Genomic DNA, 27,658 nt, shown 5'->3' with positions numbered 1-27,658 from the left:
GATGAAGTGCTTTATCATGTACCCTCCAGAAGCAGAGCTCTATCATCTACCTTCCAGATGAAGTGTTCCATCATGTACCCTCTGGATATAGTGTCCCATCATGTACCCTCTGGATATAGTGTCCTATCATGTACACTCTGGATGAAGTGTGCCGTCATGTACCCTCCAGATGAAATGCTCTATCATGTACCCTCCAGATGAATAGCTCTATTATCTACCTTCCAGATGAAGTGTCCCATCATGTACACTCTGGATGAAGTGTCCCCTCATGTACTCTCCTCTTAAGTGTTCCATCATCTACCCTACAGATGAAGTTTCTCATCATATACCATCCAGATGAAGTGCTCATCATGTACCCTCCAGATGAAAAGCTCTACCATCTACCTTCCAGATGAAGTGTCCCCTCATGTATCCTCCGCATGAAATGTCCCATCAAGTACTCTCCAACTTAAGTGTTCCATCATGTACCCTCCAGAAGCAGAGCTCTATCATCTACCTTCCAGATGAAGTGTTCCATCATGTACCCTCTGGATATAGTGTCCCATCATGTACCCTCTGGATATAGTGTCCTATCATGTACACTCTGGATGAAGTGTGCCGTCATGTACCCTCCAGATGAAATGCTCTATCATGTACCCTCCAGATGAATAGCTCTATTATCTACCTTCCAGATGAAGTGTCCCATCATGTACACTCTGGATGAAGTGTCCCCTCATGTACTCTCCTCTTAAGTGTTCCATCATCTACCCTACAGATGAAGTTTCTCATCATATACCATCCAGATGAAGTGCTCATCATGTACCCTCCAGATGAAAAGCTCTACCATCTACCTTCCAGATGAAGTGTCCCCTCATGTATCCTCCGCATGAAATGTCCCATCAAGTACTCTCCAACTTAAGTGTTCCATCATGTAACCTCCAGATGAAGAGCTCTATCATCTACCTTCCAGATGAAGTGTCCCATCATGTACCCTCTGGATGAAGTGTCCCATCAATTACCCTCCGGATGAAGTTTTCCATCATATACCCTTCAGATGAAGTGCTTCATCATGTACCCTCCAGAAGAAGAGCTCTATCATCTACCTTGTGTCCTATCATGTACCCTCTGGATATTGTGTCCTATCATGTACACTCTGGACGAAGTGTGCCCTCATGTACCCTCCAGATGAAGTGCTCATCATGTACCCTCCAACTGAAGTGTCCCATCATGTACCCTCCAACTGAAGTGTTCCATCATCTATCTTCCAGATTAAGTGTTCCATCATGTGCCCTCTGGATATAGTGTCCTATCATGTACCTTCTGTATGAAGTGTGCCATCATGTACCTTCCGGATGAAGTGCTCCATCATGTACCCTCCAGATGAAGTGTCCCATCATGTACACTCTGGATGAAGTGTCCCCTCATGTACCCTCCGGATGAAATGTCCAATCAAGTACTCTCCAACTTAAGTGTTCCATCATCTACCCTACAGATGAAGTTTCTCATCATATACCATCCAGATGAAGTGCTCATCATGTACCCTCCAGATGAAGAGCTCTACCATCTACCTTCCAGATGAAGTGTCCCATCATGTACCCTCTGGATGAAGTGTCCCCTCATGTATCCTCCGCAAGAAATGTCCCATCAAGTACTCTCCAACTTAAGTGTTCCATCATGTACACTACAAATGAAGTTTCTCATCATGTAACCTCCAGATGAAGAGCTCTATCATCTACCTTCCAGATGAAGTGTTCCATCATGTACCCTCTGGATATAGTGTCCTATCATGTACACTCTGGACGAAGTGTGCCCTCATGTACCCTCCAGATGAAGTGCTCATCATGTACCCTCCAACTGAAGTGTCCCATCATGTACCCTCCAACTGAAGTGGTCCATCATCTACCTTCCAGATTAAGTGTTCCATCATGTACCCTCTGGATATAGTGTCCTATCATGTACCTTCTGTATGAAGTGTGCCATCATGTACCCTCCAGATGAAGTGCTCCATCATGTACCCTCCAGATGAAGTGTCCCATCATGTACACTCTGGATGAAGTGTCCCATCATGTACACTCTGGATGAAGTGTCCCCTCATGTACCCTCCAGATGAAATGTCCAATCAAGTACTCTCCAACTTAAGTGTTCCATCATCTACCCTACAGATGAAGTTTCTCATCATGTACCCTCCAGATGAAGAGCTCTACCATCTACCTTCCAGATGAAGTGTCCCATCATGTACCCTTTGGATGAAGTGTCCCCTCATGTACCCTCTGGATGAAGTGTCCCATCATCTGCCCTCCAGATTAAGTGTCTGATCATGTACCCTCTAGATGAAGTGTCCCATTATGTACCCTCCGGATTAAGTGTCTGATCATGTACCCTCTGGATGAAGTGTCCCATCATGTACCCTCTGGATGAAGTGTCCCATCATCTGCCCTCCAGATTAAGTGTCTGATCATGTACCCTCTAGATGAAGTGTCCTAACATGTACCCTCCGGATGAAGCGTCCCATCATGTACCCTCTGGATGAAGTGTCCCATCATGTACCCTCCGGATGAAGTGTCTGATCATGTACCCTCCGGATGAAGTGTCTGATCATGTACCCTCCGGATGAAGTGTCTGATCATGTACCCTCCAGATGAAGTGTCCCAATAAATACCCTCTGGATGAAGTCCAAGTGGACACATTGGGAATCTCCATTGGTGAATGAGTTCCTATGGATCCAAACATAAAATGATATTTTTTACAAATCGTCCACTTTTCTCTCTCCCCTTTGAATCGCAGACCCTACCTGACGCCGGCCAGGACTGTTGTGTTGCATTTTGTTATCTACATCAGGGAAGAGGCTCTGGGCTTTGTAAAAGCTGATAATATTTACAGCGGCCATAAAACCATGTCTGGCAGTTTAAGAGCGCTGCAGACACCTTCCCATTGTGGCTTCTGTTCAGGACCCCTAAATCTTAATTTTCACACCCCTCCGGGGCAAAGAAGGTCCGGGCGAGTTAACTGTTTTATCATCAGGAAAAAGGATGTTAATAAAGAGGAAAACTGTGGAATTTACGAGCATTGTTTATAGCATGTTACACTTTTACAAGAAAACTCCCCGGCACACTCTGGACCCGGCACTCTATAATTTGGTAAGGAAGCCGTAAAATTGAACTTGTTGAAATAAACCAGTTTTCAAAGTAACACGAACATAATTGGAAAATTAGACTCATGTGCCGGGCTTCAGAGGGCGGCGGGCTCGCCTTGTGTGAGTGCAGGGGACGACTCGCTACAAGACGTACAATATCGCAGGAGACCGAATTAGTTATACAACAATATCAAAGCCAGGGAGCCGCCGCTGTTTGCGAGGAGACAAGCAGAAAATAACGGCAGCCATAACAGGCTTATACGTCTCATTGTGACATCCCAAACTCAATTTATGGGATGTCTGTCCGGATTTGCATGCATTTTAGGGAGACGTCACGTACACATGTCTATATACACAGACTACTGTATCTAGGCCGAGGCTACATGTCCTCTGCAGGTCTGGCCGTATATGTGACCAGGATCCAATATGAGTCATGTGACTTTATTATAGTCATGGCTGATTACTTTATGTTACCTTTTCAGTTTTATGTCAAAAGTCTTCTATTTATCCATCTGTATATTTATATTTTATATCTATTATCAATTATCTATCTATCTATCTATGGATCTTATATCTATCTTTCTACTAGCTACATAACTGCAATCTATGGGGGTCATTTATCTTTTCCTCCCATTGGTATTTTTGTACCTTTTTGCTGCGCAATGGCTGTTTTGCGCCTATTTTGCGTTTTTTTGGAATGTTACGCCTCAATTCGCAGTGTGTATTTGCGCCCTATTTGTCATTACATTGCGCCTCTTTACAGATGCGCCCAATTTATTATACTATTGTGCCTTTATGGGCACAAATAATTGAGCAATAACTCGCCAGTCCTGACTGCGCTTAGGAAAGGCAATGGTAGGATTTGCGCAACAAATTGCACCTTTTATAAAAACCTGCATATGAAAAAGAGCCAAAAAGACAAATGAGGTGCAAAAAATAGACTCACAACAGACGCAAAAAGATCTCAGGGAAGGGGAAATAAGATAAATGACCCCCTATGTAGGGGGGAAGGGGAGGGGTGGAGCGCCTCATAGTTTAGGCTAGGAAATCATGAAGATATCCAAGGAAAGGAAAGGAGGCAGTATACCCAGATCCAAAAAATGAGTTGCACAATTCAATTTAGTTTCAGTACAAGTTTGTTGCCACCTTTATCTCACTCATATCTATCTACCTACCATATATAGTCAAGTATAGGCCACATTTTTTCAGCACAAATTGTGCTGAAAAACTGTAACTTGGCTTATACTCGGCTCTATAAAAACTAAACACTGTACTCACCTTTCAGATGCCCCCCGCAGGTTCTCTTCTTTCTTTGGCGATGCTCCGGCTCCGAGTCCATGCACAGTGTCATCGTACGCACCATGACGTCGGCCGCTTGTTGACATCATAGCGGGTGATGATGGAGGCGCACACACTATGATGTCAGCAACATGGCAAAGTCATGGCATACTGTGACTGCTGCCGACGTCATGGTACGACGGTTTTTCTTATAGGCTGGGCATACCTTGGACAGGGGCTGCAGGCTCTATACCGGGGGCAGGGGCTGCTGCTATATGCTGTGGACTGACTATATACTGGGGACAGGGGGCTGGCTATATACTGAGGGACAGGCGGCTGGCTAGCTATATACTAGAGGACATGGACTGGATTGCATATATACTGGGAGAAGGGGATTGGCTAGCTATATATATATATATATATACTGGCTGGAGGCTGTAACAAAAGCACTTATACTCGAGTCAATAGGTTTTCCCAGTTTTTTGTGCTAAAATTGGGGACCTTGGTTTATACTTGGGTCGGCTTATACTCGAGTAAATACAGTATCTATCTGTCTATCTATTTCAAATCTATCTGACATCTATTTATAATTCTTTCTACTTCCCATTAATATACAATTATTTTATCCTATATGTAAATGGCACAACACACAATTAAAATCATTTTACAATTATCAGTAAAAGAACAAAGGAATAAAATATGAGATTTTTTTTTTCTAGAATCCTCTTTTGTGAGTATTTTGCGGTTGAGGTTGCTCACAATAAATATATTAATATATTCCTCCTAGAGGCGCCCACAAGGCTCCGTATCTCCAGACATTACCGGGCGCAAGACACTGAGGATGGTAAGAAGACAGATAAATACCTGCGGGTGATGTAACATTGAATATTAAGCGCCAGTTTGATCCGGAACTGGAGACAGCCAAGTTGGAGAAGTTTCCCCATCCGTCTTCTATTACCAGCGTCGTGCTCCCTGGAACGGCAGAAGACAACGTCTCAGCATTGATGGAGTTATTGAACCCAAACGTTTATTTTAATTGCCTGTTTTTGTGCTTTTCTTTATTTTTTGTTCAATTTAAGGGATTATAAAGTCAGTGCTAGAAAGACCTACAGATATAAGGAGGAGTTTAAATGGAACACCCCTGCTGTGGCTGGAAATGAGAGGTCACAGGTCATTTCCTGTTCATCATTTCCTGTTTGCAGTTTGGGAGGGGCTTAGACATTCATCTAAGGGGTGGAGTTTAGGAATATTTTAAACCTACTGCACAGAAAGCAGAATAGGGGGGTTTCTGTTGCAGGCAAACACTAGGAGTGTGAGGATGATGAGAGTACATAGCTAAGAGTACATGTACATTTAAAGGGGTTGGACACATGAGACATGTGCTTGCATGGATATGTTCCTGCTGTATTTGCTTTCTTTGATAGCTTCAGCCTATCCCTGTTCTCTCCATGCTGCCCTCTGCATTTATACACAGCTTTCTCTCTGACTGCTAAAGGCCATCCTCGTAGCGTCTCATAGCGTCTCACTGTCTGTCCTCACTGACAGAGGCAGTGAGGGAGCAAGATGAGTAATAACTCTTCTGCTACAGCTCATCCTATTCATCGGAGCTCTGTCATGTAAACAAAGAACCACAGAGGGTCTGCACACAGCACAAAAGTAAGTACATTCAGGGATTATCCACAAGACAGTAAGGGACATGGCAAGTTACATAAAAGAGTGGCCAACCCCTTTAACTTTACAAAACCAGAATAGGTTGATTGGTTAAATGTCATCCCAATCTGAATCATTAGGGAAAAAAGTCAAGTAGTGTCAGTAGTTTTTTGAACTGCATTCAAATCAACTGAAACTGCAATTCCTCAAGTGACCTGTGGGAATGCTGCAGGGAATTACCATTATAGTAATTGCTGGGCGGTATGATCCCTATTGTCATCTTATCCAAGAGAGTCGCTTCTAAAGGACAATAGTCTTACTATAATCGATCTCATCCAAGCCTTATCTTTTGTGAGAACCTAATTTCCCAGGATGATACCATGAGAATGGGGGAGCAATGATCTTTTTTGACAGACCATAACCTTGCTGATAATCTTGTATGTTTTTATGCTACATAACAGATACAATCAAGGGAATGTGTTTGAAGGGATTGACAAGGATTGACTGTTTTACAGACCATCAGTACTGAGTCCAGGCCAACCCTTCGAACCAACCAGTTTTCTTATTGGTCTGTTGTTCAGCAGAACAATGAGTCCCCTGAAACAGAATCTGTTCTTCCCTCATCTTCTAATGGCCTAGTTTTGGAGAAAAGCGTCTTTTGAAATTATGCAAATTAGCCTCAGTGGCTCCTGTCTATGTTACAGAAGTTCTTTTTTGGCTCTGATGTGAGATAATTATGCATATCTCTGTTTATCGTTACTGCCTTTCTCCTCTCTCCTCACCCCAGCCAGTAAGGAACCGTGGTTGTCTCAGCATTTCCAACTAGCTTCTCAACCGTGCATGACAACTGCACATGCGCTGTTCTGATATCACCCGTTCTCTGGATAAGGAGAGGAGGGGCGGAGGAGGAGGAGGAGGCAATAAATCCAAACAGAGAGAGTGATAATTAGCAGATGACAGAGCCAGAGAAGGTTTCTGTGACCTAAACAAGAGCCCCTGAGGCTCATTTCCATAATTTCAAAAGACAATTTTCTCCAAAACTAGACCATTAGAAGATAAATGAAAAACAGATCCTGTTTCAGGGGACACACACCGGTGTAACATGCTGAATGTATGTCACAGATTTCCTACGGAGACATCCTTGATAGTCCTCCTTATTAACAGGCCACGTGAAAGGTGTTTTCCGTGGTTTTCCATCATCGATAACGACTTTGTTATTGCTCACAGGTGCTGTTACCATAATAAAGAAGACTTCTGACCCCATCCTCTGGAAACCCCTTTAAGTCTTCAATCTTTGGCCATTTTTACATGGACAATTACGCGCACCTCTCCCACCGCCTCGTATTTCATCTCACCCAAAACACAAACTGATTAATCGCAATTTTTTATTTCCTCCCGACCTTATTCTTTGTTTTCGGGACAGAGCCGCCCATAACCGCGGCACGGTTTTTGTTAGCAGTTGTGCCAGCAGCCATGACATACAGTCAGCCCCCCGCACCTCCAGCGTTTAACAACCCATAGCGAGCGCTTTATAGATCAGACTGTTGATTTCAAATACATAGTAAATTGTCATTCCGTGCTTATGAGCCCCGCAGGAACGTTCTGCTCTTCCCAAAAGACCATTTCACATTTTCCCCAAACACATGCTCCTAAATCTCGAGGTTTTATATCTACGCGCGAGTCTTAATGAAGACTTTTTGATGCAAGATAGTATTTAAGGAAGAAGCGAGTCAATTTAAGGCTCCACTCGCGCTTCATCAAGTCTCTTGGCTTCTGTTCTGGAGGACGGTTTACATGTTAACTAATTGTCCTTAAATGCCGCTCGCTGTTCTTTACCGCTTTGTCATAAGACGGGAGCTCGTCTCCATAAAATTCCCGCCAAGTGAGGGGCGCCAACAGCTGCACGTCGCACCGCGGATACATGAGGAATAAACCTCCCGCTATATTCTTGATGTATGTACACGAGGAACCTTCTTCTGCTTCTCCAGCTATAACAGTCTTCTCCGTCTCCGCGCTCCAGCAAGAAAAATATCTCTTTCTTTTACGCATTTTATTTTCTCAGGTAGTGAAAGTAAACACAGACTCTCGGAAACTTCCCTTGGGGAAAATTTCAGTAGAGAAGATAAATTTAGCTTTTTCGTCTACAGGTTCCTCCTCGGATACTTAACCAATTATCCCGATGTAATTGTTACAAGTGTAGGCAACAGAGATGACAGGCGGATGTAAAAAAGAACTGGGGCTCGGGACTCGTTTTATGATGGAAATGGTATCATAAAAGACAATGAGGTAGTATACATACAGAAGGAACATTGGACGGGGATGGGTGGGCCTCGCGGGAGAAGTTCTCTACCTAAACTTACTGTACGTAGGTTATTGCTCTACGTAGGATGTATCTGGTCCTCATTCCATTTTAAGGCGTTGGTTTCCGAAAAAGGGCAGTTTCTGTGGTGCCTCTTTGATAGGGATGAGCAGACCCAAACTTAAGCAAGAAATTTGGGTTTGACTCAACCCCCAGCCAGGTGGCAATCCATGATTGGCGCTCGTACTCATTACAAGTGTTTACTCTTTAGATGCTGTGTGCATCGCCACTTTATGACCGTTGATCCCCGACAACAACTCAGGGAGTAACACTCCTCAGAATGATGAACAAACCTAAACTTACTTACGTAGGTTATTGCTCTACATAGGATGAATCTGGTCCACCTTCCATTTTAAGGCGTTGGTTTCCTAAAAAGGGCTGTTTTAGTGGTACCTCTTTGGTAGGGATGAGTAGACCCAAACCACAATCGTTCAGGTTCCTGACCCTGGACTTAAGCAAGAAATTTGGGTATGACTTACCCCCCAGCCCGCCGACAATCCATGATCGGTGCTGGTACCGATTACGAGTGTTTACTCTTGAGATGCTGCGTGCATCGCCACTTTATGACCGTTGATCCTCAACGACAACACAGGGAGTGACACTCCTCAGAAAAATGGTGGCACAAACACACTACTGGTATACAAATGTAGACAGCAACCAGTTAAAGGGTAAAGCATGGTGTTACCAGTGGGGGTGAGTGTTCGTGAATGGGTCCAGTCATTGGGAATCCTGCCATAGTCCATGTTGTTACAAGACTGTTCCAATTTGTAATTCTTTGTACTTCTGACTTTACCATTCTGATTCGACCATGGATGCTCTTCAGATTACAATGGAGGAGAACTGGGAATTAACCAGTAATGCCCCTAAACCTTGTGTGTAAAATCTTCACACTTCACTGTGCATTTCCATCAACACTTCTGATGGTCCTTGTGGATCCTGCCATAATCCATGTTGTATCAAGACTGTTCCAACTAGTAATTCTTGGTACCTCTGTCTTGACCCTTCTGCCTCGACCATGGACGCTCTTCCAATTCCTTGAACCAGCACCCTTGATCATCAGAAGCAATGAAATTAATGATCCTTCCTAAGAATTGGTCATCTGTACTGTTATCCTTCAAAAAACTCCTTCAATCAAGCCCAGAGTGAAAAAAATAAGTCTTTAGGGTCTGTTTTCATGATGGGCTGTTGTATTTTTGTTCTTGGGGGGCTACTGTACAATTGGATCCTGCTGTTGCCTCTCAGTAGAAGACAAGCCCCGGAAGCTGGGTCCCTGCACCAGGAGATGTTGCTTTCCATCTAACACCCCAGTAACCCCATGTGGCATTATGTCCCATATACTATACCTTTCAGTGGTGCACCTGAAGAGTCCTTGAGGTAGACAGACACTTTCCAAGGATTGGAGAAATGTCCTAAATTCACAATTCGACTTCCCTGATAAATGAAACACAAAACTGGATCAATACTCCATTAAACCATATACCTTCTACCCCATTCACCTTCAGGACACTCCGAGCACTAATTGACCATTTTGTCATTGGAATGGCACAAACATCAGACAACCAGTCTTTAGGTAAGATTCCTAGCGACCAGCCATGGTAGAAGAGAAGGTAAAGAGGAAGGGCCTCTGAATATATTATTTATTGTACCTTTATATCCAGGAAGATGACCTTGGGTTGTACAGGAAGTGGTGCCCCCGCCGTCCCCCCCACGGGCTGCACTGCTATATGGATCCTGTGCGGCCTCTTGTAGACGCTGTTGCGGCTCCTTCCAGAACTACAGTATATAAAGGAGAGTTTATTAATGGTGGAGTTGAGCTTTGTACTATATATTATCAGAGGAAAGTTATTCTTTCTCCGCCTACTTGGGCCCTTATCACTCTCCCTCTTCTCCTAATCTGCTTTTTACATTTTTGCAGAATTCCATCTAGCTAGCAACAAGACAGAAGACAAGACAGAAGATGTCAGATTACATAGAAGTCTAAGGAGATTGGAGGGGGGAAAGTGAGTCACAGTAGCTACGGCTCCACCCACCCAATTTAGAAAAAGAGACTGAAGAAGGAAAAGTTGTCACATAATGTCACATAAGGCCAGAAACAGTATTATGACTCATGTACCGACGCTGGAACACAGATTGGCAAAGAGTTTGTTGTAAGGCGTTGTGTGCTATGATTGCACCTCTGGAATTGCACCTGATATAGGGAAATTAAAGGGGCTGGCCTGTTATTTACATACGTTGCCCAAGTGCCTTTACTGCCTTGTGGATAAACCCTGAATGTTAATCAAGTGATTCAGCAGTCCTGCTACTTACTTTTGGGCCATGTTCAAACTCTCTGTGATTTTTTGTTTACACGTCTGAGCTCCGCTGCATAGGAGGAGCTGTAGAAGGACATTATGGTTATGCCCCCACCCAGTCTCGGAGGAGGGACTGTGAGAAGAAAGATACAGTTGGAGATGCCATGAGGACAGGCTACAGCATTGATAGATAGGAAGCTGTGTATATATAAGCAGCATGGTGAGAACAGGGAAAGGCTGAAGATCTCAAAGGAGGCAAAGACACAGTTACATGAACATGCAGAGACATGTCTAATGGAAGAGATTTATTGAAAAGTGATTAACCCCTTTAAGACATGAGTGATGCAAATGATGGAGGTGTCGTGGTATAAGCTGATACTCTAGGATCTCTGCTTGCTGACAGGGAAAAATCTATTCTATAATGTCATAATATATAGTAGTTGTAATGTTGCAGTGTTAATTCTCATGCAAAGACTGAAATTTTCAGATTCCTCCTGCTCCCCAGGGGCTTCGCTAGGTCAAAAGAACCGGGGCTCTTGCTGCGGATCTTTTGGCCAGAGCCCCAGATCTCCCCGGGTCAGCAGGACATCTTCCCCGCTGCCCGGGCATTCTCCCCTCTCTCATCACGATCCGTGTCCTCGGGACACAGATCGTGATGAGAGTGTGTGCATTACTTTCCCCTGAAGGTCCTAGCCTCCAAGAGAATAATACTCCCGGAGGTTGAAGGACCTGTGATGATGTCATGATCACATGACCGGCAGGGGAAAGTAATGCACAGAGCTGCATCTGTGAGGTGAGTGGGGAGACATCATAGGGACTAAGGGAAGGGGGAGAACATGGGGGGCTGTGTGAGCACATTACTTACTGGTTGGCTGTGTGGGAACATTACTGGGGGGTTGTGTGGGAACATTACTTTCTGGGGGATATTACTGGGGGTCTGTGTGGTGACAGTACTGGGGGGTCTGTGTGGTGACATTACTGGGGGGGATGTGTGGCTACATTACTGGGGGGCTGTGTGGGGACATTACTGGGGGGATGTGTGGGTACATTACTGGGGGGCTGTGTGGGGACATTACTGGGGGGCTGTGTGGGGACATTACTGGGGGATGTGTGGTGACATTACTGGGGGGGATGTGTGGTGACATTACTGGGGGGGACGTGTGGTGACATTAGTTGGGGGGATGTGTGGGGACATTACTGGGGGGTTGTGTGGGAACATTACTTTCTGGGGGTCTGTATGGGGGATATTACTGGGGGTCTGTGTGGTGACAGTACTGGGGGGTCTGTGTGGTGACATTACTGGGGGGGAGGTGTGGCTACATTACTGGGGGGCTGTGTGGGGACATTACTGGGGGGATGTGTGGGTACATTACTGGGGGGCTGTGTGGGGACATTACTGGGGGGATGTGTGGGTACATTACTGGGGGGCTGTGTGGGGACATTACTGGGGAGCAGTGTGGTGACATTACTGGGGGGAATGTGTGGTGACATTAGTTGGGGGGATGTGTGGGGACATTATGGGGGGCTGTGTGGTGACATTACTGGGGGGTCTGTGTGGTGACATTACTGGGGGGCCTGTGTGGTGACATTACTGGGGGGGGGATGTGTGGTGACATTACTGGGGGGCCTGTGTGGTGACATTACTGGGGGTAACTGTGAGGGGCACATTACTTTGGGTAACTGTGTGGTGACATTTCTTGGGGCGCGTTCACATGTGACACTAGGACAGGCCTCAGTTTGAGCGCAGCCTTACAGTATTTGGGGGAGATTTTTAGGGGCAGCATCCTGCAGCCACTGGATGTAACGAGTAGGGATTCCTCCTGTGGTTTCTGTAGCTGTATACACCCTCAGTAAAGCTGTTATTGGTGAGGGGGTTATGTACAGGAGGGGGCATTACTGTAAGAGTGCTACATATGTATTGGGGCCCGTGCCCCGGATCTTTTACCACCCTAGTAACACCCCTGTACTCCGGTAGGACTGTGATACGAATCTACGTCTTGGGTCGGCGTGTTTTCTTTCCACATGACAGGTCTGCAAAATGACCGACTTCTCGGAGCTTCGTGCACGGCTCCTTAATGACATCACTACCCGGGTGGTGCCAGGAATGTGCCATTCAGAGACAGACGTACCTAGAGATCACCCAGGGAGAGCGGAGATTAGACTCCAGCTACACCGCCCCCCCGCCGCTCCCTGCCACACACATTACATGCTCTATTTAAGTGCTCCTAATGTGCTCCTTATAGCCTCACTAGGGGAGGGAGCATCTTCCTTGCCACGGATACCCCCCGCCCTCATCCTCACCGTTATCCAGGTTAATATGCCAATTCTCAGAAACCTGACAAAATCGGATGAAGCTGTCCTGGCGCTCGAAAAAGCCAAAATTGTGAGATGAGCCCGTGACATGTATCTGCATAATCCCAGGTCTCCTACAACGTATGAGCATTGCACGTCTTGTTACTACTTGTGTTACTGTTGCGATGCTACTGATAGTTCTCAAGATTCTCCAGATCTCTGCTTGCTGGCAGTGACTGAAAATGTTTTGATTAACAACCAAATCTTAAAAACTCTACAGACCTATAAAGTCTCATGGGCAAAGGCTTTTCTATATCTATCTCCGCTCTTAGTGAGAAGATCTGGGCCAATCTACACATTACAACTGCAACACACGTCTCTCTCTGTGTCTGGCAGTTTGCTACAATGTATCAGTACAGTTATCCATTTGGAAACCAGATCGTCTACTGTTCATTCACTGCAAGACAGCAGAGATCTTAAAGGGAACCTGTAAGGGTGATTTGGGAAACTAAACCACTCACAGGTCCTAATGGACTGGTGGTTAAGTGTCCTAAATTGCCCTTCATTAAGTTTATCTGTGGCCACTATTAATATATACTTATATACTGTGCAGTGAAGCCGACGTACTACACTATCGTTTCAGCGCTTGCGCAATGAAGTAGGGGTGTAGCGCTCCGGCTTCATTGTAGAACTTTGACAGAACGGGGAGCCTCATCTCTAGGTAAGTATAATGGTTTATTTTTTCAGCGTCCCCATAAAGGGACTCAGTAAAAGTTGATTTGGGACACAACCACCGGTCCGTAAGAACCTGTGTGTGGCTTTGTGGCCCAAATTGCCATGACAGGTTCCCTTTAAAGACAATGGGGCACATTTACTAAGGGTCCGCATGGCGCATTTTTGTCAGGTTTCCCGGACTTCCTTAATTTGTGCCACATTTAAGTGGGGTTTTTGGCGCACGCGATCGGATTTTGGTTTAATCGCGCCGACTTGCATGCAACACAAATTGGGGGGCGTGGCCGATGGACAACCCGACTGATTCGGACTGAGTGCAGGATTTAAAATTCAAATTGTGTTGCAAGACATGCACTTAAATACACCAGGAAGAAGAAGGAGAACTCCGGCGGACCTCAGCTGGGAAGCGACACATGCAGGATATCGGGCGCACGATCTTAGTGAATCACACGGACTTCATTCTCGTCGGACAACGCACCTCGGGGATCGCGACAGGACCGGGTAAGTAAATCTGCCCCAGTCTGTCAAAAATGCAGACAGTGTTGGGGATTGTCCCTGGAGACCTTTGTGAATGTTGTTAGAAGTAGCAGGACTGTGAAATATGGATTTACATTCTAGGATAGAAGCTTCTCCAAGTGAACTGGGGGGGGGGGGTGTCCTCACACAGCTGTGCTCTGTGCTCGTTGCAGACAATGGGGCAGATTTACTTGCCCGGCCCATTCGCGATCCAGCGGCGCGTTCTCTGCGAATGATTTGGGTCTGCCGGGATTCACTAAGGTCCGTGCGCCGATATTCACCAGGTGTTGCTGCTGCGCCGAGGTCCGCTGGAGTTCACCTGCTTTTTTCTGGTGTATGTGAGTTCTTGATCTTGCGACACAAATGGCTTTTAAAATTCCGCGGTTTTACCGAATCCTTCGGGTTGGTCGGTGGCCACGCCCCCGATTTCTATCGAGTGAAAGTCGGCGCCAAAAATCGATCGCGTGCGCCACAATCCCGTGAAATACAGCGCAAAATGGAAATATGTGGGAAAAACCCAACAGATTTGCGGCTGCGGACCCTTAGTAAATGTGCCCCAGTGTTGGTTATTCTCTCTGGAGAGATGTCTAATCATACCTTTGTATATGTTATTAGTAGCGACAAGACAGTATATATCGTTATTGGTGCACTGATGGAATGTTTTCACACTGCTGGGCTCTTAGCTCTCTGCACAGAGTTAAGAATACAATGCAGGACGTAGCATATTATATAACAACCCCCTCTCAGGCAATGTTTGTGAATGAAAAAACAGCTAAAAATATAATGTATAGTCACAGTAATATCTCCACAGTTCCCACCCCTGCTTATGGTACAGTCCAATTAGACTGAATAGAAAAAGGATAGGATGTGATGTCATCCCTTCACAGTGCACGCCCCTGCTTATCTACTCACTTGCAAGTACTGATGGTGTAAAGGAGAGGGTAATCAAGACTACATAGTATGCCAATGTAAAACCATACAACATAGAATGAAATGAATGGGTGATGCAATCTCTCCACACTCCACGCCCCTGCTTACAATACAGATTGTACAGAGGTAATTTAGTCACTTAGGTGTAAATGCCCTCACTTATGGATACTAATGGTGAAAAGAAGAGTGGGGTTGTGTAGTCTATTTAGCTTGCAGATGTCAAACTGGACATTTAATGTAGAGGAGGAGCATGCAGAGTTCACGCCCCCGCTTGTCTGTAAATCTACATTATTATATGTACAAAAGATGCAAACTAGGGGAGGCATCTAGTTGATTTCAATTTGGATTTCAAGCCAGACAATAAATAATGTAATGCATGGGTGGTGCATGCTGTTGAGCGATTCCTCCATAGGCCACACCCCTGCTTATCTGGAAATCTACCGATTTATAAGTACTAATGATGCATAGAGTTGGAGGCATTTAGTTGACATAGTTTGGATTTCAAGTCTTACCACAAATCATGTAATGTATGGGTGGGGCATGCTGTTGAGCAATTTCTCCATAGGTCACGCCCCTGCTTATCTGTAAATCTACTCACTTAGGCCTCATTCACACTGCCGCATGGGGGACGTATATACGGCCGACGTATGTATGGCCGATATACGTCCCCCATTGACAGCAATGGGCGCACGGTGCCTACACGTGCGGCATCGTACCGCTCCATACCCCGGGAAAAATAGGACATGTCCTATTTTTTCACGGCATACGGCATGTATCCTCTCCTGCTCTCCCCCTCTTCCTCTCCCCGCGCACTGCCGTGTGCCCACCGTGCCCAATCCAGCCTTATAAGTACTAATGATGCAAAGAGGTGAAGGCATTTAGCTGACATAGTTTGGATTTCAAGTCTGACCATAAATAATGTAATGCATGGGTAGGGCATTCTGTTGAACAGTCCCACCATAAGTCAGGCCCCTGCTTATCTGAAAATCTACTCAATTACAGGTTCTAATGACACAAGGAAGGGCTGTCATCTTGTTGATATAGTTTGTATTTTAAGCCAGACCACAGATAATGTAATGTATGTGTGGGACATCTTACTAAGAAGTCCCACCATAGGTCACGCCCCTGCTTAATGACGCTAGGAAGGGCAGGCATCTTGTCAACATAGTTTGTATTTCAAGCCAGACCTCAGATAATGTAATGCATGGATGGGTCATGTTGTCAAACAGTCCCACCATAGGTCACGCCCCTGCTTATCTATAAATATACTCACAGTTACTAATGACACAAGGAAGGGCAGTCATCTTGTTGATATAGTTTGTATTTTAAGCCAGACCAAAGATAATGTAATGCATGGGTGGGTCATGTTAATAAACAGTCCCACCATAGGTCCCGCCCCTGCTTATCTGTAAATCTACTCACTTACAGTTACTAATGATGCAAGGAAGAGCAGGCATCTTGTCAACGTAGTTTGTATTTCTAGCCAGACCTCAGATAATGTAATGCATGGGTGGGTCATGTTAATAAACAGTATGACCATAGGTCACGCCCCTGCTTATCTGTAAATATACTCACAGTTACTAATGACACAAGTCATCTTGTTGATATAGTTTGTATTTTAAGTCAGACCTCAGCTAATGTAATGCAAGGGTGGGTCATGTTATTACGCAGGGGCGTGACCTATGCCTACACTACTCATCAGTATATTTTTGTCTTAGTTTAACTCAACCTAAGGACTACATAATCATCCATTGTTCTCACAAACCCTTTGCAGTTGTAACTCGTTAGTTATATTCTGTTCAAGAAAAAAAAAAAGTCACAACCATGTTCCAGAACTTTTTTTCTTTTTTTGGCAAATTGATTTTAGATTACCACCTTAATCGGGAAAAAAAATGCCCATTACCCAGAATGCCTCATGCCAGCCTCCGCAGACTGCAGCCATGCTTGGAAATTGATGTCAATTATGATGTAATGAATTAGAGCAAATTGTAAATGAGGCCAGAGAATGAGCTCATAAAAGAGCGGATAACTGGAGCGGCCCCCGTCATCACTCACTACAGTAACTTGTTCCTCCAGACGCACCGTGCGCCATTGTATCCATCAATTGCTGCTGGCCTTTTAAAAAAGCCATAAATAGCGGGAGAAGTTAAAGGATTTCCATCAGACAAAGTGCTACCGGATGCATAATCAGGATGATTGAGCGGGCGACATTGTGAAACGCGCTTCTCATCACCCAGAAAAAAGGAAAAAAAATGAAAAAAAAAATAAAATAAAATAAAAAAATATAAAAAATAAGATCCAATATTCCATATATAGAAAGTGCGTTTACTATGGGGCACGGTGAGCGAGGGCTGACAAAATCTTGAGATTTGGGGGCGCGAGAGGTCACACGGATGAAAGAAGTTTATTTAACCTGATTGTTGTGTAAAGTTACGACAAACCATGTCATTAGAAACAACGCGTTTCAGGACCATCTAATTAGAAGGAATTATAGTTACAAACCTATTGATGAAAGACGACGCGTTTCAGGGCCATGTAAATCGTGTTCCAACATTCTCCCAGGGACCAATCAGCTTGAAGTTACTTTACGTTTTACCCTCGGCTCCATGTGACCAGGAGATTTAGTATAATATTTAGGGTCTCACAACAGCGCGTTTCAGGACCACACAGACCTTAAAACAAGTTGTTAGTTACTCATCTGGGTTTGGAACGGGGCTTGCCCCATGTGACCAGAGGAATTATTATAACATTATTATTATCAATTACTATAGACCACGCGTTTCAGGGCCACATGCGCCACTGTAATGTATTAGAGCTGAGTTTGTCAAATGTAACAGAATCTAGTAAGCTTTATCAGTGCAGCGTTTATCAGATGTAGCAGAGCCGTGTTAGTCAGATGTAGCAGTGCTATGTTTTGTCAGATGGAGAAGAATACAGTAAGATGTAATAGTATAGCGTTTGTTACATGTAGCAGTGTTGTGATTGTCACATGTAGCAGTGCTTTGATTATTGCATGTAGCAGTGCTGCTATTGTCTAATGTAGCAGAGCTGTGAGTGTCTAATGTAGCAGTGGTGTGTTTATCTAATGAAGCAGTGTTGTGATTGTTGTATGTAGCAGAGCTGTAATTGTCCTTTGTAGCTGTGCTTTGATTGTTGTATGTAGCAGAGCTGTGATTGGCGTATGTAGCAGTGCTGTGTTTATCTAATGAAGCAGTGTTGCGATTAATTGTCCCATGTAGCAGAGCTGTGAATGTCCTTTGTACCAGCGCTATGATTGTTGTATGTAGCAGAGCTGTGATTATCTGATATAGCGGTGTTGTGATTGCTGTATGTAGCAGAGCTGTGATTGTTGTATGTAACAGTGCTGTGTTTATCTGATATAGCAGTGCTGTGATTGTTGTATGTAGCAGAGCTGTAATTGTCCTTTGTAGCAGGGCTGTGATTGTTGTATGTAGCAGTGCTGTGTTCATCTGTTATAGCAGTGCTGTGTTTGTAAAATGTAGCAGTGCTGTGACTGTTTTGTGTAATATTGCTGTGAATTTCCTTTGTACCAGTACTATGATTGTTGTATGTAGCAGGGCTGTGATTGTCCCATGTAGCAGAGCTGTGATTGTCCCATGTAGCAGGGCTGTGATTGTCCCATGTAGCAGAGCTGTGATTGTCCCATGTAGCAGAGCTGTGATTGTCCCATGTAGCAGGGCTGTGATTGTCCCATGTAGCAGGGCTGTGTTTATCTGATCTAGCATTGTTGTGATTTTTGTATGTAGCAGGGCTGTGATTGTCTCATATAGCAGTGTTGTGTCTATCTGATCTAGCATTGTTGTGATTGCTGTATGTAGCAGGGATGTGATTGTTGTATGTAGCAGAGCTGTGATTGTCTCATGTAGCAGAGCTGTGTTTATCTGATGAAGCAGTATTGTCATTGATGTATGTAACATGCTATGATTGTTGTATGTAGCAGAGCTGTGATTGTCTCATGTAGCAGGGCTGTGATTGTTGTATGTAGCAGAGCTGTGTTTATCTGATTAAGCAGTGTTGTGATTGCTGTATGTAGCAGAGCTATGATTGTTGTATATAGCAGGGCTGTGTTTATCTGATATAGAAGTGTTTTGATTGTTGTATGTAGCAGAGCTGTGTTTATCTGATATAGAAGTGTTGTGATTGTTGTATGTAGCAGGGCTGTGTTTGTCAGATGGGCAGATCTCTGTACGGTTTGTTATTGTGAGGATTGTCCGATGTAGGTGCATAGTATACGGCTAATTATCAGCTCTGCTACATCTTCACTTTCCATCTTTTAATCCTCAATTCCTCTTTTTCTATAATATCACAGGAATTAATCCATGAGAAGCCTCTTCTTCGCAGATAATCCCCCTCCCCCCTTCAATTTTCACGCCATTTTTTCTTTTACGATATGTTATAATAGTGTAATAAATCTGTTAGCTTAAAATGGAATCTCTGTGGCCTTTTAGAGAAATCATCATTAAACGCCGAGCCCCTCGCTAACGACGCCATCCCCCCGCCGAATAGTTTAATCCGCAGCCGGGGTGAAAGGTCGCCAAATGAATTTTTAATCGTACATCAACTTGACACGCGAAAGGGAAAAGCGCCATAGATAAAAGTTACAGTAAAGGGCAGCGTCTCCTCCCGATAGGTCAATAGCAGCCAAGAGAGTCACTCATCCAGACTCCTCTCGTGCTGCCCATTTAATATGGACACCCAATTAATACCCCCGCTGCCTGGGCAGCCTCATTCCTGGTGAATTATGGCCCGGCCCCCCCTATCCTGGCGACGCAAGTGATCCCCATATATCATGGCGAGCGGGAATTAGCGCTAATTGATTTGCTGGCCCCCGCTCCCACAATGTCGGCCTTATTGGCTTCCAAGAAGATGAGATTAGATTCCTGGGCCTGTTGCCGTGGCGACCCCTGACATCCATGTTATGGCCTTGTAAAGGGGCCTATGTGCAGGCCCCGCCGGGGTCGTCACTAACCTAAAGTGAAGGCTAAACATCATTACATCCCCCGCTGTAATATCCAAGCGCCCGGGATAAACACCTTATTGCCGGCCGCATGGATTTATCATCGCGCCATTGTTATCCAATTTATAGAGGCTAATGCGGCTCTACCCCCAGGGGGCAAAGCCAAACCGAAGTCAAACGATGCAATGCGGCACGATACACCCCCAACCCCCACCCCTAGAGGGACTGTGACATTACTACACACTTAACAAGAAGCTACAAGGCCTCGAAATCTGTAACATGGATAATAGTATCAGTTTCCTCATGTGGGTGACTACCTGCTCCCAGAACACCTCACAGCACTGTACAGGGCACATAGGGGCAGTATTATAGTAGTTATATTCCTGTTCATAGGGGGCAGTATTATAGTAGTTATATTCTTGTACATAGGGGGCAGTATTATAGTAGTTATATTCCTGTACATAGGGGGCAGTATTATAGTAGTTATATTCTTGTACATAGGGGGCAGTATTATAGTAGTTATATTCTTGTACATAGGGGGCAGTATTATAGTAGTTATATTCCTGTACATAGGGGGCAGTATTATAGTAGTTATATTCTTGTACATAGGGGGCAGTATTATAGTAGTTATATTCTTGTACATAGGGGGCAGTATTATAGTAGTTATATTCTTGTACATAGGGGCAGTATTATAGTAGTTATATTCTTGTACAAAGGGGGCAGTATTATAGTAGTTATATTCTTGTACATAGGGGACAGTATTATAGTAGTTATATTCCTGTTCATAGGGGGCAGTATTATAGTAGTTATATTCTTGTACATAGGGGGCAGTATTATAGTAGTTATATTCCTGTACATAGGGGGCAGTATTATAGTAGTTATATTCTTGTACATAGGGGGCAGTATTATAGTAGTTATATTCTTGTACATAGGGGGCAGTATTATAGTAGTTATATTCCTGTACATAGGGGGCAGTATTATAGTAGTTATATTCTTGTACATAGGGGGCAGTATTATAGTAGTTATATTCTTGTACATAGGGGGCAGTATTATAGTAGTTATATTCTTGTACATAGGGGCAGTATTATAGTAGTTATATTCTTGTACAAAGGGGGCAGTATTATAGTAGTTATATTCTTGTACATAGGGGGCAGTATTATAGTAGTTATATTCCTGTACATAGGGGGCAGTATTATAGTAGTTATATTCCTGTACATAGGGGGCAGTATTATAGTAGTTATATTCCTGTACATAGGGGGCAGTATTATAGTAGTTATATTCTTGTACATAGGGGGCAGTATTATAGTAGTTATATTCCTGTACATAGGGGGCAGTATTATAGTAGTTATATTCTTGTACATAGGGGGCAGTATTATAGTAGTTATATTCCTGTACATAGGGGGCAGTATTATAGTAGTTATATTCTTGTACATAGGGGGCAGTATTATAGTAGTTATATTCTTGTACATAGAGGGCAGTATTATAGTAGTTATATTCCTGTACATAGGGGGCAGTATTATAGTAGTTATATTCTTGTACATAGAGGGCAGTATTATAGTAGTTATATTCTTGTACATAGAGGGCAGTATTATAGTAGTTATATTCCTGTACATAGGGGGCAGTATTATAGTAGTAATATTCTTGTACATAGGGGGCAGTATTATAGTAGTTATATTCTTGTACATAGAGGGCAGTATTATAGTAGTTATATTCTTGTACATAGGGGGCAGTATTATAGTAGTTATATTCTTGTACATAGGAGGCAGTATTATAGTAGTTATATTCCTGTACATAGGGGGCAGTATTATAGTAGTTATATTCTTGTACATAGAGGGCAGTATTATAGTAGTTATATTCCTGTACATAGGGGGCAGTATTATAGTAGTTATATTCTTGTACATAGGGGGCAGTATTATAGTAGTTATATTCCTGTACATAGGGGGCAGTATTATAGTAGTTATATTCTTGTACATAGGAGGCAGTATTATAGTAGTTATATTCCTGTACATAGGGGGCAGTATTATAGTAGTTATATTCCTGTACATAGGGGGCAGTATTATAGTAGTTATATTCCTGTACATAGGGGGCAGTATTATAGTAGTTATATTCTTGTACATAGGGGGCAGTATTATAGCAGTTATATTCCTGTACATAGGGGGCAGTATTATAGTAGTTATATCCTTGTACACAGGGGGCAGTATAATAGTAGTTATATTCTTGTACATAGGGGGCAGTATTATAGTAGTTATATTCTTGTACATAGGGGGCAGTATTATTGTATATAGGGCTGGGATCATGCAGTGCAGGTTGGCAGGGAACCAGTGAACTAGTAACACTTCCAGTCTCAGTTTGTTGGCTGCTTGCAGCCGCACTGATTCTTAGTAACAGATTTGACACTGCATGTTATCGGCCATTATCCATCTTTTGTTTGTTTTCTTTTATGTCAAGCGGAGATTATTGTGAGGGAAGAGTTGAAAGCCACCGGTGGACGGCAGCCAGGGAGGGCGCAAAGTAAACACGAGGTGCAGAAAATTGAAATGGGAAATTTTCCACTAGAAAAAGACTCCGCTCCGAGTAGCATGAAAGATTTCATAGACCTAAATCAGATCCAGAAGCAACAACAAAGTCTTGTATTACAGATTTTCCCGTGTGTCTGTATTATTACTACCTGGATAATGTCTCTGAGCAACTCAATGGTGATCCCCAAGCTAGAGGAGGTCTCGAGGCTCCATGTACACCTACCCCTCTATAATCCACATCTGTAAATTGTCTGACCAGGAGTCCTATGGACTTTATATAAGGAAGATCTGCACATGAGACACTTCATTAGTCAGATTCCAAATCAATTAAAATATAGAGACAAAGGTGCAGCTGAGGGTCCCATGGGCGTCTCAACTTCATCTCTATCTACATCCTTAGATCTCAGATGGAGCTGAGTGCAATAGTTTATAGATATGTCTTGTGTGTGTCTGTCTACTGCTATCACATATATATAAGTACAGCACAGTACTACTACTCCTATCCTGTTTATATGGGCACAGGTCAGTATTACTACTCTTATTCTGTATATATGGGCACAGCACAGTACTGCTACTGCTATTCTGTATACATGGGCACAGCACAGTACTACTCCTATCCTGTATATATGGGCACAGCACAGTACTACTACTCCTATCCTATATATATGGATACAGCACAGTACTACTACTCCTATCCTGTATATATGGGCACAGCACAGTACTACTACTCCTATCCTGTATATATGGGCACAGCACAGTACTACTACTCCTATCCTGTATATATGGGCACAGCACAGTACTACTACTCCTATCCTGTATATATGGGCACAGCACAGTACTACTACTCCTATCCTGTATATATAGGCACAGCACTACTACTACTCCTATCCTGTATATGTGGGCACAGCACAGTACTACTACTCCTATCCTGTATATATGGGCACAGCACAGTACTACTACTCCTATCCTGTATATATGGGCACAGCACAGTACTACTACTCCTATCATGTATATATGGCCCCTGCACCGTACTACTACTCCTATCTTGTATATATGGTCCCTGCACAGTACTACTACTCCTATCTTGTATATATGGTCCCTGCACAGTACTACTACTCCTATCTTGTACATATGGTCCCTGCACAGTACTGCTACTCCTATCCTGTATATATGGGCACAGCACAGTACTACTACTCCTATCCTGTATATATGGTCCCTGCACAGTACTACTACTCCTATCCTGTATATATGGGCACTGCACATTACTTCTACTCCTATCCTCTATACATATATATATATATATATATATATATATATATATGCACAGAACTACTACTCCTATCTTGTATATATGTGCACAGCACTACTACTCTTATCCTGTCTATATAAGGGCCCCGCACAGTACTACTACTCCTATCTTGTATATATGGTCCCTGCACAGTACTCCTCCTATTTCTTCTCTTTATTTTTGCTCTGTGGGGAATAGGCTCCTAACTTTATCAATTTTGCACAGGCCCCACCAATGTGTCACGATAACCATACACTGTCCTGCAATGGGACAATGACGGAATGGGGCATGTCAGTGACTACCTTTCTTGAAGAAGCTGGAAGCCAATTTAAGAGCCACAGACAATGCAGTAGAAGATAGGAATAGAGGCACTTGTAGAAGAATAATGTGCACCAGGTTTGTGGACTACACATGATTTACATATTGTTCAATTCTGTCTTCTGGTGGGAGGATCACCTTCAAGGAATTTTCCACAATAGTCATTTTAAGTAAATGAGGAAATTCTTGCACCCCTGAGAGATAATGTTGGCTCTATGACTATTGGCATGTTAAGGCAGCACGTTTTATCATTTGTCGGTGCAGATGAAAAGCCCTATAAAAGTTACTCCATCTGCTCTAACATGTCACAAATCAATGAAACAATGATAATTATCTGTTTATGGAAACTGAAATCAGCCAAAAAGTGCAAAAAGGGGTGGGTTTGATATACCTGATCTGCCTACAGACCTGCCGGTGCACCAGCTCTTCTCTGATATAATTTCTCCCTTAGCTTCGAACAGCTCCAGCCTTTGGCTGCCAACCTCATGGTTGTCTGTTGAGAAGCCTAAGACAACCCCCATTGCACTTGCAGGTTGAAGGTGAATACAATGTTGCCAGGTTAAAAAGTACCTGTTGTTGGTCGGAGGAGTTGGTTCGATCACCATCAATGAGTCTACATGCATAGGGACAGCCTTCTCAAGTTCTCCTGTCTGGAGAGCACCTATAATTACTGTTGTAAGGTTCTCCAAGTTTCCATAAGTCAATGGTGCAGCCGTGGTCGGATCTCCTGGTGTGACAAGGTCAAGAATTTCCACTATGAGCACTTCTAGTTGATCTTCTTTTCGAAATATATTTTGCTTGACTTGTAGAGGTGGCTCTGAGTGACGCTTGACTCTTAGTCTCTCCTCATATACTTTAGGGCAGTGCTGCTTGCGCTTTGATTGGTTGTCCATCATGGCCTCTAAGGTCTCGGCCGTTCCTTGTAAATTCTGCACTACTTTTACCTGAGATGGAGCAATTCTTAAAAATGTTGCCAGGTGTAACGGTAGTTGGTCTTGCAGGTCCTTGCCTGTTCCCAAAGCCACATAGAAGAATAAGTGGATGGACAGATTGGTCCATATCTCTACCGGCTCATCTCCTTGGAGAAGGATGTACAACAAATTATCTCGGAAACTGAAAAAACTTGAAACCTGGTCACTACTTTGAAATTTGGGCTCAGAGTCATAGGCGATTGTTGAGTATTTCATACCTCTCCACACAATATAGAAACTATTTGGGACATCGTAAAAGAGTGCCAGAATAAGTTTGGTAGAGTTCTGACCACCATTGAGACGGAGCCTCATGGCCTTCGGGGTTAGGCCGTTGAAACACACTTTGGAAATTTTTTCAGCTGGTAGGATGGAGTAAAAAGTTTTGTCACAGCAATGATTCTGAGGATTGTGTTCACTGACAAACACTTGGATGAAGTTGTCGGTGACTGATAAGATCGGACTGATGGGTTCAGTGACATTTGAGATGACTTCAAGGATGACGACGGAGTGGTCAATCTTCTGACATACGTAAGCCTGAGATTCGGATGTGTAGGAACAAAGATTGTCCTTCTTGTAAATACCTAAGAAGAAAATAATTATTTAGTTATCAAAAACATTCAATAAAAAAAAAATTCATAATATTCAAGTGGATGTCTCAGTATAGACAACATGAAATTGGGAGAAGCCTTCTTCTGCCATTTTGGACCTCTGCTTTCCACACATGATTGGAAACATTTTCATGCGTCAAGCCTCAAAAAATTCAAACTGGAACTTTAGGAACATCATATGCAGAACCATTAAAATACAGTAGAAGAAATTCTGCTACCCCCCCCCCCCCCCACAGTTGTTGGGCATCAGGTTAGGATGAGAGATTGGGGCTCATTTACTAAGGGTTCGAACACCGCCGCACTTTTGTCGGGTTTCCCGAATATTTCCGTTTTGCGCCGAATTGCCCCGGGGTTTTTGGTGCACGTGATCGGATTGTGGCGCTTCGGTGTTGGCATGCACTCGACAGAAATCGGGGGGCGTGGCCGTCGAACAACCCGACGGATTCGGAAAAAACGCGGAATTTAAAAAAAAAATTTGTTTTGCAAGATCAAGCACTTACATGCACCAGGAAGAAGTAGGTGACCTCCGGCGGACCTCAGTGCAGCAGCGACACCTGCAGGAACTCGGGCGCACGATCTTAGTGAATCCCGGCAGACCCGAATCCCCTACGGTCAACGCACCACGGGATCGCGACAGGACCGGGTAAGTAAATGTGCCCCAATGTGTTTAAAGAATGATTGTTAGATAGATATGATGCCCACCTGATGCACCTTCTAATGTGTTCTGACTAGTTCTGTTTGTTAGTGTCCATCATAGTATCTATCATAACTTATGCCTAGACTGCAGCTTATCACTTTTTGTCAGAACTTGAACCACCAATCTTTATTTCCATATAATTGAAGTCCCTTGTAGAGGAGCCCATCATGGCTTATTTTTGTGTTTCTAACCAGCATAACCATATATGATCTTGAATGTGACCATCCCTGCCGATTTTGCCAGGGGAGAGAAGCCATTGCCTGGAGAGGTATTTGGTAAAGATACTTTTTTTCTCCATGGGAGAGAAGCCATTGCCTATAGAGTAATTTGGTTTTCGTGGAGTTGTGTCAAATAGTTGTCAAGTCAACTTTAGTCTCTGATATTATTTCAAAATACTTGACCAGTTGCCTATAGATTATTTTGACCCCCAATCATGTAGATTTAACTCTCCTACTACAGATTATACTTAAAAAATAAATTTTGTTTTAGTTGCAATTTTAACCAATTTATGAATTTCAAAATAGATTTTTCTGTTGAAATTTTTCTTTTCACGATCAAATGTGCGTGCTAAAAACATGAGAGTATGTCAGATTAATACATTTCTTGACACTAAAAACATGAATACATCTACCCAGTAATTAAAAAAAATACATACAGGCGGTCCCCTACTTAAGGACACCCGACTTACAGATGACCCCTAGTTAAAGACAGACCCCTCTCATCACTGTGACCTCTGGTGACCTCTCTGGATGTTACTATAGTCCCAGGCTGCAATGATCAGCTGTAAGGAGTCTGTAATGAAGCTTTATTGATAATCCTTGGTCCCATTACAGCAAAAAATTTTGAAACGCCAATTGTCACTGGGGCAAAAAAATTTTTTGTCTGGATCTACAATTATAAAATATACAGTTTCGACTTACATACAAATTCAACTTAAGAAAAACCATATGGACCCTATCTTGTATGTAACTCGGGCACTGCCTTTACAGTATTTTGTTTATTTTGTCTATTTGTTTTTTTTTTCTTTGCCTTTTCATGATATCTACAACCTCCTATCTTAGTTCTCGTAAGAACTTGCATCTGTTTTCCTGGAGGGATTACATCGGCCCAGAGTCTCCT

General features: G+C 43.5%; 1 protein-coding gene across 1 annotated transcript in view; it reads right to left on the bottom strand.

The window, feature by feature from the left end:
• PKHD1 (PKHD1 ciliary IPT domain containing fibrocystin/polyductin) overlaps positions 1–27,658 on the bottom strand; it is a 358,183-nt gene that overhangs the window by 17,272 nt on the left and 313,253 nt on the right. The window contains exons 60-63 of the mRNA XM_072143767.1: positions 24,834–25,815; positions 10,046–10,172; positions 9,743–9,830; positions 5,255–5,362 (exon numbers count right to left, since the gene is read on the bottom strand). Coding sequence (XP_071999868.1) covers positions 5,255–5,362; positions 9,743–9,830; positions 10,046–10,172; positions 24,834–25,815 — 1,305 coding nt within the window. The remainder of the gene's footprint in view (positions 1–5,254; positions 5,363–9,742; positions 9,831–10,045; positions 10,173–24,833; positions 25,816–27,658) is intronic.

Source organism: Engystomops pustulosus, chromosome 3, assembly GCF_040894005.1.
Source record: "Engystomops pustulosus chromosome 3, aEngPut4.maternal, whole genome shotgun sequence".
Classification (NCBI taxonomy): domain Eukaryota; kingdom Metazoa; phylum Chordata; class Amphibia; order Anura; family Leptodactylidae; genus Engystomops; species Engystomops pustulosus.
Note: the sequence above shows the minus strand (reverse complement) of the source record. Positions and strands in the feature narration are given on the sequence as shown.